Here is a 15,217-nt window from a genome sequence, read left to right on the forward strand (position 1 = left end):
TATGTTTAGGCAGCGGTACAGTATTTGTATTATATTTATTTATTGTGAAATCCTGTTTTACTGTGTCCGCAGATTCTCCGCGTACAGATAAAAAGGATATAAAGTGTCCAACTCCTGGCTGCGATGGCACGGGTCATGTGACCGGCCTGTACCCACATCACAGGAGTTTATCTGGGTGTCCTCATAAAGTCCGAGTTCCTCCAGAGAGTAAGTCACATAAGCCGTTCTGTGTGTAGATGCTGTATAATGGATGATTTATACTTTTAAAAACTGCCAGTTTTAGGATTTACAATCAGTCACAGTAATTGAAATCCTCTTAGCACGGACCCAAAGACAAGAAAGGCCTGCTTATACATTTAGTTCAATTCAAAGATGTGCATGAAACTTTTCAAATAAATGTAAAGGATTTCTTTCTCTCTCTCTTTCTCGTAATGTGTTGTAATGTGTGAATATTGAATTCTCCACCCCCCCACCCACACACACACACACACACACACACACACACACACACACTGGCGATTGTTAAGTCATTTCAATATAACTCCACAAACATTCAACATTAAACAGTAATGTTACAAAAGGAACAGAAAAAGTAATTAACTTTTTCAAAAAAGCGCGTGCTCTTAGACTGGAGCCAGTATTTGCAAATCAAAGGGCTAGCTAACGCAGCATTCAAAAATAAATAGACAACTCCAACAAACTAATTGGAGAATATGTACAGCAAAGAAGTTTCTAAGGATACAGAGCGGACCTTTAACGACGTGTTTGTTTTGAAGAATATAATCAGCTGGTTTGTTACGCTCCTCTTTGCACTAAGCTATTTACATTTCAGCCACATTACAGCATTCCTCACAATAAGAAAGCCTTTTGCTTTTTTCTCCTGTTTCTGTCTCTGTAGCATCTTTGCTCTATAGGCATTAATGTACCAACCAGTTACATAAATCATCATTTAATGTATGAAAATGTATTTGTTTTGTTTGTAAAATGTGCAGTGTGTGTGTGTGTGTGTGTGTGTGTATTTACCATCTTATACTCTTTAAATTTGATTATGTCTTACATGTGGAATTATGTTTCTGAGCTTATGTCCTCTCTCTGTCCTCGTCCCCTCAGTCCTGGCCATGCATGAGAACGTCCTCAAGTGCCCTACACCCGGGTGCACAGGAAGAGGCCATGTCAACAGCAACCGTAGCACCCACCGGAGGTACATTCACAGGAGAAAGCTGTTAGAAATCGGCGCCCTTTTCATAGATGAGTAACAGCATCAGGCTAATGTGTTTGATTTCCTCCCCAACCAGTCTCTCAGGCTGCCCCATTGCTGCTGCAGTGAAAGTCTCCAAACCTCAGGACGAGAGCCTGAAATGCAGACAAACACCTGACCGCTCACCGAGGTACCAGACCGGACATTGAGGATTTTCATTGCAATCAGTATGGTCATTGTGCAGGAAAACAATTACAACAAACATCCACAAATCATATTCCGCTCTGTAGTGGACTGAAGTTGTAAAAGCGTAACTGGGGTTATTCAAAAAATTGATAAACACTATTATTGTTGAGGGGGGTGTGGGATATTTTTATTCACTGATCCCAGCAGAACGTCTATTTCAGGCTTTCCAAGCAGACATAAGCAACGCTTGGTGGTCCTGTGAGTTCTTCTCTATTAGAGATGATAAAAGAGCAGAACTCTTTGTTCCCTGTGGATATATCATGGGCAGTATGCCCACTCCCACTATATTAATTAGTCTGGCAACCTGGCTGTGGATCTACAACACACATCAGATCCCAGATTCTATGTGTACAAAAGCACTGGCATCCCTGAATGGTTAAAGACAATATCTATACTTAAGTGCTTAATATGAGCTTTTTGTGCAGTTGTTATTTCACAAGTTTTGCACAATAGAATAAAGTATTTTTTTCCTCCTCCTTGTAGAGCTATTGGCTTGATAAAGAAGTTCGAGATGAACCAGTTGAACTACAGACTCTCTCATCCAGTAGCAGCCTTGCAAACGAGCCTCACGAAAGACATGGACAAATACAGCAGAATCCGCTTTGATTATGCCAGCTTTGATGCACAGGTCTTCGGCAAACAGCCTCTGATGGGAACCAACCAGGACCAGGAAATGTCACATTTCCCTGATTGTAAGTTACACCTTTATTGTAAACAAAAAATGTTTGTTTGTATTTTGTAAGTTAACATGGTATTGAAGGTGAATTTTTTTGTCAAAAGTATGGAGCTTTTGTTTCAGCCACAAAATGAATAGTCAGTCCACAACAACAAACTGAGATCTACATTTAGAAGTCCTGTTTATCCATTTTAAGGAGTGCATCCATATTTTGTATCAGTGGTTGTTGCTAAAACCAACAAATATAATTGTTTTCTATGTACTATTAAGTTTGCATAGAACACTTGGTGTCTCAGTAACTAAATTATTCGCTAATTATTTGTCTTTTAGCACCTCAGCAGTATCCTGGCTTCCTTAGTGCTCCTGGTGGCCGTTTGCCCACCTCTGGTCAGCACAGCCCACCAAGTCAATTCAAAAAAGAAGACGGCCTCCAAGCCGCAGCAGCAACCGCCGCCATCCTTAACCTCTCCACTCGCTACCGGAAGAACATGGAGGCTGTTGCTGGCCGGCCCTTGGCAACCTCCACAAAGGTAATCAAATTAGACCACTTGGAAAGGTATTTAATGTGGTCATTTTAAAGGAACTCTGATTTGTGTATAAAAAGGGAAGACATCAAAAGACAGAATTTGGCAAAGGGAGCTTGGCGCTCTGGTGGCAGAAAAACAAGGAGGTTTCCACTTCATAAAGCTTTAATGTACACAAATGAAAATTTGTGTAATCACATCAAAGAAGAAGAATTACAATCAGCCTTCTTTCCCAATTACAACTACTCGCATATTTTTTTATAAACATGTGGTAGTGTATTTTGTTTCGACATCAGCTGGCATGTAAAAACCCTGAACTGTTGTCTGAAACTGCATCTTGCCCGCTGCAGATGGCAGAGGATATTTTGCTTAGTTATATGATCCAGCATAGGCTGTGTGTCTACACCAGATAGATTTTAAAGCATTTTAACGGATTAAGCCAATCAGCTAAAGGAGTTAACATCTGAAAAGTTTAATTCACACAAAATCCAAACTCTTCTTGGAAATGTGTGCAGAGCCAAAATCTCATCTGCTGTCATTATCTCCAACGCGGCATTGTGTTCAGCTTTTTCCAAACTCACTTCATGATTAATATTGATCACATTCTGTGGGTTACATACATGCACACTGTACTGTAGATGATTCAAGGTTTCCACACCTACACAGCACAGATCCTTGTCTCCCAGCTTGTTGAGCTGAGAATGTGGCCTTGTACCAGGTACCAGCCCACTGAATGAATAAAACAGTGTTAGCAAGTTAATCATCTGTTCTCATTTACAGCTTAGTTGTCTTGGAGAGACGTACAGAATAAAGAACAGCTTTCAGGTCTGAAAAAAGGGGCCATATTTAGAGTGTTATATGTCGTCGGATGCTTTAACTTATCTGCATATGTATATAACACGTTGAAATATCGCACAAAAAAGCACCAAATAGCTGGCCTTTAAAGCGTGAATATAAGCTGATTTAACTTATTTAACTATGTGAGATGCTTAAATTACATCATTAATTCATCAATAATAGCAACAACAAAAAAATAACTAAATCCTGAGTTTTTGTTTTGAGTTGCAGTTAAAAACAACATTAAAATAAATCGTAAATAAATGACAGAAAGTCTTGTACATCCTTTAGTTTTACACTGGTGTTATTTTGATTAGATACACACATCATCAAATGGCTGGATAATTAAAGTGGACAGCCACATCCAGTGTTCATGTAAATTATCCTCTTTAATTAATTTGAAAAGCTCCACTTTGTTACAAAAAAAAATAATGATGTATAGGGTTTAATGAAACATATGCGTTGAATAATTGGTTTCATTTATGGAAAAGGATTTCAGCATTTAATGAGGTAAAACTTTTAATACCATAAAACAGCCATAAGTCATCATGCTATTGCGTTTCAGCGCAGAAACGACAAACACATCTGTCAGTGTGGAAACTTATGCCACATTAAGCTTTTTAATTTTTGCTATAATAATGATGACCTAAAACCAGCAACCACCGCCCCCCCCCCCCCCCCCCCCCCCCACCAACCCCTCCCCGCTCCCTCCCCCCAGCTGCCATCTTGGTTGTGTGTCCTAGAAAACAGATGACACAGCTGTCACTGAAAAACCACACACCAGTGATTATTTTTTTTGTGTTCAGCAGAATTAACGCTGGCTTAGTATGGTACTTTGTCTGGTGTGAGATAACCACTGTATGTATTATTTAAATACATAGGTTGTTTGCTCTGCATTTCAAGTCATTTTTCATGTCTCCAGAGAAATGTTGTTGGGTTCAAGTTTACCATATTGCTGCTGTCATATTAATGAGACATTGTACTGTTTTATTTACATTCCTTTTAGTGTAATTAGAAAATAGATTCTATTTTTATCCCCTGATTCATGTGTTTTCATACATTAGCACACACTGCAATGATATGTGGGGAACACTTTATTTATTGTACCCCTCTGCAACATGTTGTAACTTGTATTAATTGATTAAATGTTGAGGATTAAACTTCTTCTGCTTTAGGACATGCTCATAGAGGTGGATGAAAATGGCACCCTGGACTTGAGTATGAAGAAGTGCAAGGAAAATGTAAAAGCCCAGACAAAAACACCTTTGGACGACCTGCTGTCCCCTTCTGAGTCCACTGTGGCCAAAGGCGGGAGTGTGCTCATCAGCCCCGCCTTCTACCAGCCGCTGTGTGAGAGAGACAGCTGGGAGAGCCCCATCCCTGTCAACTTCAGCACAGCACACGTTCTACAGGACGCAGAGGTAAAAAAACACAACAACTGGCACTTTGGATGTGATGTAAAAATGTAGAGCCAGGAGTTTAGAAACACTGAGGTCATGAATTGAAATACCCAACACCCCCCTTCTCTACATTTCTATAAAATACTTAAATCATTTGGAGTTTTCATATTATCTTTACTAGGTTTAGCTGTGCAAACATATTTTCTGCAAGTTTCCTCTGAAAAAAAATGCAACACAACTAACTAAACTCTAACTGAAATAACTACCTCATTCTATCTAGGAAACTTGGGAATTTACTGATCTGAAATAAAGTGTTGCCATTTCATCTCCCAACATAAAGATTTAAATGCTGTCTTCTTTAAAGATCCCTCTCCTCTGACAGGAATTAAAGAAATACTGAGTTTCTATTTATGTATTTACTTTGTTGGCCTCAGATTTAGTCTAAAAATAGTCTAAATTAGTCTAAAAACACCAGTCAAAGTAGTGAAACTTATCAATTATATAAAGTAATCAAGTTTACTTCAAAATTGTAGAATTGAAATTCATCCCAGGTTACTAAAATCCACAAATGTTCAGGGCAAAATACAGACATGCTACAGTTTTAGCCCTGCTAGTAACATTCTTGCCCAAGAGGTGAATGAATCTTAATCTGGGCTTTCAGGGTTTCCTTTTTTTTATTTCACAAGTGGTATTCATTTGTAGTTCATATCACAAGTTATCACATTTGACCTGCTTTAAAATCATACACAACACCTGGTGACAGTCCTGTCTGTGAAGGGGAAAAATCCATACGTCATTGTCAATAAGAAGTTGTTCTTAAGTGTCCTGCCTGGTTAAATAAAGGTTTAATAATGGCTATACATCATAAATACTACGTGGATTATGTGTGACTGGATGTATGGTTTACTACAGCATAAGTATCCTTAAGCATAATCTCTTTGCCTTGCACTCTAACCCAGGGCGTGTGTTCTAAGAGTATTATACAGGGCTTTTCATTAATTATTCACTTTTAGGTCATTGTAGTCCGTGACTAGGTTAGACATTTCAGACAGTTAAGGCAATGTTTTTCTTCTTTCTCAGCAGGAGGATTACGACCATGTCTCCTTGGAGGACCAACACTATCAAGGAGATGGCAGCATGATGAGTGCCAAAGCCAAGCTGCTATTACGAGATTCAAAGAAAGAGCTTTTGAGGTATGTTACGTGAAAGCATGAAACATCTCGAGGCATCTTTATTCAGTCAGCTGTGAATGATGAGAGCCTCCCTTTTTAGTTGGCAGATGGTCAGTATGAACAATACAAAGTATAACTCCAAACCATACCTTTGTTTAAATAGGACAGTGTGAAACTCACTGTGTTGCCTATCATTGTAACTGGTATGTCTGCAGGTTCATGTGGAGCAGAAATGTATCTGTTTGAAAGTGAGTTTTCTCCCTGTATGTCCTGTACAAGCTTACAACTCTTGACTCTTGTAGTTAGAGTGCATGCTCTGCTGGGTCTCCTCTTGAGAATCACACCACGAGAAAAGTAGGATCCTCTAGTTTCCACAGCACAGCACCCCCTCAGTGGCATTCAGAGACATTTTTAAACTGAATGTTGAGCAATATAATGATAATTTCTCTACTAAACTTCCCGCTGTACTAACTCTTTTCTCTTTGATGCCCATGAAAAGGTTGTAAAAGAAAGATTCAGTTCAAGCTCGGCAAAGTCTGTGGGAAGTAGAGTAATCTGTGCATTAAATGCTTTGTGTTCTCTTTCAGCTGTCCGACCCCAGGCTGTGACGGCAGCGGCCATGTGACGGGGAATTACGCATCGCATCGGAGGTAGTGTAATTAATTACACTCTCATTAGCACCAGCTAGCAGATATACAGACAAGGAAAACAGTGCTGATTGTTTAATTATGTTGATTATTACAGTTGGAAACGTGTCACAGAGCTAGAGTTAGGTTTTATATCACATGTCATTTTTTTTAAAAACATGGTGACATGAAAAAGCTCTCTCATGAAGAGGAAGTGGAGTTGTGTTTTCAAATAATTTTGTATAAATATGCATTGAGACATTGTACTAAGATTATTCAATTCAGCTGTGATCAAAGAGTGCATTAAAATGACTGTTAGCTCTTTATCCTCTCTAGTGTGTCTGGATGTCCCCTGGCTGACAAAACACTCAAATCACTGATGGCAGCCAACTCTCAGGAACTAAAGTATGTGTTTTGAAAACTGTTATTGTTGCTAAAGGATTTTTCACATTCACATTGAACTAGGCAGCTTGTTTTTGCCTCCGCCTGGGTCAATATTTTCTTTCCTCTTCCTTTCCTTTCCTTTTTACTGCACATTCTGCATGATTTCTATGTACTCCACATGAAGTTGTTTGGTATTTGTGCTACCTTTCTGCATATTAGCATGAATTCACCGCTCTGCTCGCAGTTTTTGCTGTAAAAAGCACCTGGTCTCTGTCTCTCAACCTGCAGGTGCCCAACACCTGGTTGTGATGGATCTGGACATGTGACTGGGAACTATGCTTCGCACAGAAGGTAGCAGAGAAAAATCATCGCAACTGAGCATGAAATACATTTGTCAGATGCATGACATTCAAACAGATGGTGAAAGTCTCACTTTATGCTGCAAACATGCTGCACTTTTTGAATTCTTGTTTTTTGTTAATTTATTTGGCTGCCTTTTCATCTATCTATCTATCTATCTTATCTATCTTTGCATTTATTTGTCGTTTTAAAATCCTAATTTAATCACATTTAAAACTTTACAACAAGAGAACAGGTTGCTATGTGCTAATGCAGAGTCTTTAGATTTATAGATTTAGATTAAAACATGTACAATCAAACCTCCAGAAATCTCACAGCTGCCTGTAACGATTGAGCTTTTCTTTTTTACTCTTAAATAGATTTCCTTCACGTTAACCCATACGGTCTCCAATCATTTGTAGCTTATCAGGATGTCCACGTGCCAGAAAGGGAGGTTTGAAGCTCACACCAAACAAGGATGACAAAGATGAGCAAGAGCTTAAGTAAGAGATTTCTTTTTCTCATCCCATGCTGTCATGTTTTTTGTTTCAAAAATAAAATAAGAAAAAAAATGCGTCATGCCTTTGTGCCTGGGGAATTATACCTGGAGGCCATTAAGTTAAACAAAGAAAATAATACTACTCTTGTTGTAACATTAGTGAATTATTTTCTAAGGATTAGCAGCGTGTTTTTCCAGGGTTTTGTATTTTCCTATTTTCTGAATGGAATATCTGACTTATTACTCTTCACTGAGTGCTTTCCTTATAATTATAGTATATCAAGAAAATGTTGAATTGCCCTCTCCGATGCAATGCACTCATTTGCAGCTTAATCATGTGTCTGTGAAAGTGTTATTGGAAAAAGAATAATGTAATTGATTTGCAGTTTAAATCCAAAGTCAGATATATGAGCCCTTGTTTACTTATACATCTGGACACTGATTTTTTCTTTTTAATTACTAATGCAAGGGCATGAGCTTAGGAATTAGACTGGAATAGATCTCATACACATTAAGAGAAAAAGGGAGAGACAGGGGATGGTAGCAAATGTCCCTAGATTATTGTAAATAGTGAGCCATATGGCATGCCTCCATTGTCCTGATGCCTTGCATCAAGCTACCTACCTGTGGTAGTTGTAAGTAATGGGACTGGTGTTGTTTTGTCCTCTAAGTGCTGCTGTGCTGTCGAGTAACAAACTGCTGAAACAGGCTCTTTGCAGCAGCACTCTACAGCATGTGTGCCATTTGTATCATCTCAGGTGACCTTTCACCTTTATCAATAAGGGAAAGGGTTGGCCACCTCCAAATTACATTCTTTCGCATGAGGGGATACATGACAATTATCTGTAATTCATGTCACTCCATTACTGACCTGCAGAAAACAGGCCTGAAAATGCAACTGACAAACTCTTAATGATATTCAGCGTGAGTTGTGCTTATGTTTTAAAGCACAAATATCAGCAACCTCCAAACGTATACGCTGAACAGAGCGTTTCGTTCTACCTCAAGTTTTAGTGGATTAGTAACTTATAGTTAATGCGATTATTTCTAGTTTTGGCGACTTTATTTTTAATCAGCATTTGGCTGGATTAATCAACTTAATGGTTAACAAATCTTCCGGTCTAGTTATTGAAAGGGAGATTTTTTTTTTAATGATGTGGTTGTTATTTTTTGAGCAATTAAATGTTTTGTCTGTTGCATAGAAACGTTATTAAATGTTAAATGTTAGTTACATTTCCGCTGTGTGAATCAGCAGTGTTTGCAGGTTAACAACATGTACGACTCTTTGTTTGTTTCTCTGGTAGGTGTCCAGTAATGGGATGTGACGGACAGGGCCATATATCGGGAAAATACACATCCCACCGCAGTGCAGGCAGTTGTCCACTTGCTGCCAAAAGACAGAAGGAGTCGTCCATCAATGGGCTGCCCTTTGCCTGGAAGGCCAATAAACAGGAACTGCCCCATTGTCCCTTGCCTGGCTGCAATGGCCTTGGACATGCCAATAATGTGTTTGCCACTCACAGAAGGTGAGGTCGCCCGTCCTCCATTTTATCTCTAAACATTTCTGCCGGTCGACATGTTCCTTTCTTACAATGGCACCTTTACTCTCATTTACCTTCTCTATTGATGCTAAAGTTTGTCAGTTTTGTGATATTCTCCCACCTAAAAATTGTCATTTATGACCTGCTGAACTAGCTTGTCGGGTTGCCCACTGAACGCACAGAGTATCAAGAAAAAGCACTCAGAAGAAGAGATGATGACTATCAAACTGAAAGCCAGCAGCGGTAAGTTACTCTGACATGCTGTGTGGTATACAGATACATGTATCTTGGCACAGAGAATATCCATATTTGAATATATATATATGAGCGTGATGAATTAGATAATGTGCTCCAACTCAGGTGTTGAAAACAAAGAAGATATTCAACATTTGGATCATGAGATTAAGGAACTGAATGAATCCAACATGAAAATAGAAGCAGATATGATGCAACTTCAAACCCAGGTAAATATCCACTCTGACAAGTTTATTTAAAAGGACAAAGGTTTGAGATCTCTGCTCGCTCAATTTGACAAGTTTCTTTTTTGTTTGTCTGTTTTTTTTGTACCCGAAAGCAGATATCGTCTATGGAATGTAACCTAAAGACAATTGAAGAGGAGAACAAGATGATCGAACAGCACAACGACAGCCTTCTGAAGGAGCTCGCTCGCCTTAGCCAAGCTCTCATTAACAGTCTAACAGACATTCAGCTGCCTCAAATGGTACAGTAAGCCTTGACCACAGACTCCACTACAACTCATTATATCTAACCTGTCCTGGAAGAAATCTCATTTTCTATAAATTGTCATTTCTGCTGTGCTGTTTTCACTAATAGTCAAACATGTTTTTGTTGCAGGGACCCATCAGTGAGCATAATTTTGAAGCCTATGTGAACACATTAACTGATATGTACAACAACTCGGAGCATGAATACTCTCCAGAGTGCAAGGCCCTCTTGGATAATATCAAACAGGCTATTAAGGGCATCCATGTTTAAGCTGTAGAGCTACCAAGAGGTTTCTTTGACTTGGGATAATGGCACTAGATAGCTCTATTTTACTGAAGAGTGCTGGCTTGGCTGCATGTATAAGACAAGGCTTTTGGAAATGTGTTTGGCATTTCCCGGTAAATACACTGCACTGAGAAAATTACCAGCCAGATTTGTAATGCTTTTACTGTTTCTGCATTCACTTGATATGTTTATCCTGGTGAGATTTTTACCCCTCTTGCACTTAATTATTTTGTATGGTTTGCTTGATTTTAATCTGTATGTGTTCAAGTCATTCTTATATTATCGCTATTTATTATTATATTTGTTCATCAGTGTATTTATTTCCTCGATTTTTATTTATTTCTAGAATTGTAAATGCTTAATATTTGAGAAATCTGTTTGACTTTCTGCACATTGTAAATTACATAGAAGCACATTCCAATTTCATGGCATACTTTCGCCATCTAGTGTTGAAAAGCGTGTATTATTACTATTATTATTAGACCATAAGTTGGAGCTCCCTTCAAAGTAATGACCTACCAAAACGACTAAGCATCAATATTTTTAAGCATTGCTTTTGCTTTGTTTATTGGAAACTGAATGTATGATAAGACAAAGTGAACACTGAGATTTAAAAGAAATGCAATGCAACTGTACTGTACCTTTTTCTTCTTAACCAATAACAGCTGAATGCAACCAGGAAGTGACACTGAGCAAAAATGCAACATCATTAGGTGAGCTGAATGTCAGATTCTGCTTTGCATAGCGTGCCACAAGAAGAGTGCAACAAAAATCAAAAATCCACTTTGTCAAGATGTCTTTTTTTTTAAATATAGATATTAAACTGCCTTCTGTGCACACACTTTGGAGTGTGCATATAGTATGTGCCTAAATGTATATGAATTCATAAAAAATATACGAGTACTATGTTTTGTGGTAGGACAGTATTATGTGGATGGTGTCTAATTTATTATACAGTACAATTATTTTCATAGGAGGAAACGTTCCTGATGACGTTGTCTCAGTAGCTGTAATCTCAGAGTCAGGTTTTGAAATATCACAACTGAGATTGAAAAGTCTGGTGTTTATTTTAATTTTTGCTAGCATGGAGAGGGGGGAAAAAAAGGAAGAAGTGAATTTAAAAAAAACATCTGCTCCTGTTTTATCTGCTTACAAGCCTTAACATTTCAACCAATCTTAGAGTTTGAATATTCTTGTAATGCTTGGGGCAGATTTGAATAGTAACTAATTCACAACCGAGCTGACTACCACTACAACTCGCATTTCAGATTCAAATGTTACATGCAAAACAGACAAAAAAAGAAGAAGAAGAAAAAAAAAGAAATGAAAACATAGACAAATGATAGTTGTTGGCTAATCAGTTGTTTGTTTGCATCAATTGCACTTTTTTATTTACAATTATTTTGTATTTTTAGTTCACCACCCTTGACTTAACAAAAAGAAGGAAATGGGACACTGTACAATACAGGTCTAAATGTTACATGAAGTTAATCCCAAGTGAAAAATTACAGTAATTCATTTGAGCAATACATTTTTTAATTTCTGCAAATACAAGTCAAAGACATGTAGCCTAGGAAATTTCAAAGAAAACAAAATGTAACAGCAAAAGAGCCAAACTACAGAAAAATAAGACTTTGTTTTATCCAAATACTCAATCTGTTTTAAAGAATTTTAATCCTTTAAAAATTTGAATCACATTCTTAAAACCTAACAATCCTTTATTTATAATTTCGTATATATTTAATTCCTATACCACACATTGTTTGCTCAGGAAGTTTTGTGAATAATATTTATTTTTTTTCCCTGTTAGTATTTGATGTTTTGTAATGTGAAATGCTTTTTTGTGGACCGATATTAGTATGATATGAAATTGTATTGTATTTTCTTTTCTTTTACATTAAAATGTAATGCTTTTTTTTCAGTTGAAGTAGTTTGTAAATTGAAACTTCCTATTACTTTTACTATTTCATAATAAACAGATATGCGCTGTGTTGTACAGTTTGTGTATGGTAGAAATAAACTTTTCAAATGGTTGTGTGGTTTCTGAAAGACTGAGTCAGTCAAATGTGAACCCTGTCACTCAGTTTCCTTAGACATTAGCATCACCTTGTGGTATCTTCTGGATATTACATTTACAGAAACAGGGAGTGGTCATTGGAATCAAGATAATGATAGTTAGCTGCAAACCAGAGCTGCTGGAGTTAGAAATTAAAATAAAAGCGATGCATTGGTGGAGGTTTAAGGTGCTAACCATGTGAGTCCACCGAGGGACCTCACTCCCGTCAAAATATAGTGCATACAGTCTTCAGTATATTCAGTTTTGGACTGCAACTATGGATTTTTTTCTTATAAATGAATTACCAATTATTTTCTCAATAATTTTCTAATCAATTAATTGTTTGGTCAATAAGATGTCAGAATAGAGGATCACAATTTCCCAAAGCCCAATGTGACATCTTCCCACAGCTTGTTTTGTCAAAAAAAAGAAGAAAAAAATCAAAACCCCAAAGATATTTAGTTCACTAATACATGAGACAAAGAAAGGAAGCAAATCATCACAGTATAGAAGTAATATTAGGTCATGTTAACTTGAAAAATAGCACAAAGGTTGAATTATCAAAATAGCTGCTGTCGACTGACTAATTGTTCCATTTCCTAACTTGGATAACTTTATACAACAAGTCAAAGACATCACAGCAGACATATAATGGAAAAACATACTGCTACAAAAGTAGTAACACTAACACACAAGCTGATATATTTTCAAAGAGGATTTTAATTTAGCTCCAGTGCCTGCAGTAGTATTTATCTCAGTCAAACAATTATTAAATAAAAAGATGTTCTTGGCATCCCAAATCAGTCACTCAAAACACATTTCAAGACTAATAAAACCCCCAACAAGGGGGATGACAGTCAAAGTGAAGTATGGTTTGAATTCTCCTTCTGTTTCTTTTTCCTCCAAAACCTTTTTAATTAATTAATCAGGAGTCAAACCAGTTATACAAGCCTTTTTAAAATAAACTTGTAAATCCTATTTCAATCACCACTGTTACACAAAAAAGGTCTTCCAAAACAGATTCAAATCTCTGTATCTTATTCACTGACCTCTATTGAGGTGAGAAAGTTGCCACTGAAACAAAGGCAGTGCATTACTCGGTTAATAAACCAAAAGTTTATTTTGTGGTGTAGCAACAACACTGTGTTCAAAAGCCGAGGCTGTTAGCTCACACTCAGCGCTTCCACAAACACAACTTCCGTCATGCCACGCAGGGGCCTGACTTCCTGTAATGTATATGCTGTGTGTACAGGCTGTGAGTGTTGGTGGGGGTGCAGCCACATACACACTCATGGGTTTTGACCTCAGCTAACCTGCTGTAGAAAACAAAGTCTGTTGACATATTTCTAACAAAACTATAGAGTAGTTTTTTTAAACATATATATATTCATGAAGCTGCTATTGCAGACACAATCAGCTCATTCAGTACTAGAATGACCCGAGGAGGAGTTTACATTTACTATAGTATACAATTACTCAAGTTGCACATAATATGTTTTCAAAGCTTACTGTCACTAGGTTCACATTTCAGTATTTTTAGACAGAAAGAATTTACTTTTAAACTCAGAACATTTTTTGGTGGTTGGTCAAGACTGAGAAAATCCTGGCTACGTCCCTGGTTTCATGTGTCACATACTAATTACGAAGCTAAAAACAGGCCATACTTGGAGTGGAGATGCTGAGATGCTGTTTGACTCATTAGTCAGACGTATGTATGGCCGTGCGTCACACAACTAATGATCCTGGGTGAGAAGGTGCATTATTTAATTACTAAAATCTTGAATGAACCCACATTATGCAGTCTTCAACCTTCTGTAATGTAAGTAGGGCACAACAAAACCACCGAAAAAGTAAGCAAACAATTTCTTCACCTTAGGAGACGACCTGCAGGAGAACAAAACCACACTCTGCAAAAAAAGTGGTCACGTATTTTACCACTAAAACATTTATGATGAAAGAAAGTGAGATCAAAACATTCTACTATGAATGCTGATAGATTTGGTGAGCTCTCCTGTTCTGCCAGCCACTTCGGCATTAAACCAGAATGTTTTGTGGTTTGTGGAGAAACCAGAGAATTGAGTCTTTATCTTCTATGTAAAATACTAGTTCTAGTTCTGTCTTTGTTATTACTGTAGAAAAATAAAGGTAGTCTTCAGCAGCCTTCAACTGCATCTCTGAAACACCCCATAGTCTGAGCAAAGACACTGAAAACACAATAAATTAGGCTTGGTTTGAAAAAGTTCTTGAACTGACTGCATGTTTTGCATACAAAACCTCCCTAAGTAAATCGATAGTATTATCAAAAGAGATTGCCAAAGCGAGGTCCCTGAAACCGTGCCTACTGATCAAGCCTGCCTGCATCTGCTGACCACAACTGCTTCCTTATTAAACCTGAGTGATCATCCATTCCCACACTTCCAGAACAGGCCAGAAAACCAGCTGCAGGCTAAATTTAGGCCTTTCCTTTAGGAAACTGTGTAAGGTTACAAGGTGGGTGAAGCTTTCCACGATGTTTCCAATTTTGTATTCTCTTTAGGTAACAAAGGAAAATGATAATGAACAGGCTCATCATAGTGGACCAGCCATGTTATTTCTATACTATTTCTCACTCTATATGGTTTTAGTTGTCATTTATCTGGATTGATAGACAGACAGACAGAGAGATAGACAGAGACATAGATAGACAGATAGATAGATAGATAGATAGA

At 37.6% G+C, this 15,217-nt stretch overlaps 1 protein-coding gene across 2 annotated transcripts in view; it reads left to right on the forward strand.

Moving 5' to 3' along the window:
- Positions 1-11,754, forward strand: part of st18 (ST18 C2H2C-type zinc finger transcription factor) — a 31,589-nt gene extending 19,835 nt beyond the window's left edge. The window contains exons 7-22 of one of the 2 annotated variants that reach the window (XM_038717838.1): positions 73-207; positions 1,111-1,201; positions 1,296-1,388; positions 1,928-2,136; positions 2,451-2,650; positions 4,657-4,902; positions 5,962-6,074; positions 6,641-6,703; positions 7,016-7,084; positions 7,352-7,414; positions 7,825-7,905; positions 9,206-9,427; positions 9,597-9,685; positions 9,803-9,906; positions 10,017-10,163; positions 10,298-11,754. In XM_038717838.1, coding sequence (XP_038573766.1) covers positions 73-207; positions 1,111-1,201; positions 1,296-1,388; positions 1,928-2,136; positions 2,451-2,650; positions 4,657-4,902; positions 5,962-6,074; positions 6,641-6,703; positions 7,016-7,084; positions 7,352-7,414; positions 7,825-7,905; positions 9,206-9,427; positions 9,597-9,685; positions 9,803-9,906; positions 10,017-10,163; positions 10,298-10,438 — 2,066 coding nt within the window. In that variant the 3' untranslated portion in view covers positions 10,439-11,754. The remainder of the gene's footprint in view (positions 1-72; positions 208-1,110; positions 1,202-1,295; positions 1,389-1,927; positions 2,137-2,450; positions 2,651-4,656; positions 4,903-5,961; positions 6,075-6,640; positions 6,704-7,015; positions 7,085-7,351; positions 7,415-7,824; positions 7,906-9,205; positions 9,428-9,596; positions 9,686-9,802; positions 9,907-10,016; positions 10,164-10,297) is intronic. The other variant, XM_038717839.1, reaches the window with a different exon arrangement.
- Positions 11,755-15,217: the final 3,463 nt, after the last annotated feature.

Source organism: Micropterus salmoides, unplaced genomic scaffold (assembly GCF_014851395.1).
Source record: "Micropterus salmoides isolate LMB-PRFRI ecotype aquatic unplaced genomic scaffold, ASM1485139v1 Ms_hic_scaffold_14, whole genome shotgun sequence".
Taxonomy (NCBI): domain Eukaryota; kingdom Metazoa; phylum Chordata; class Actinopteri; order Centrarchiformes; family Centrarchidae; genus Micropterus; species Micropterus salmoides.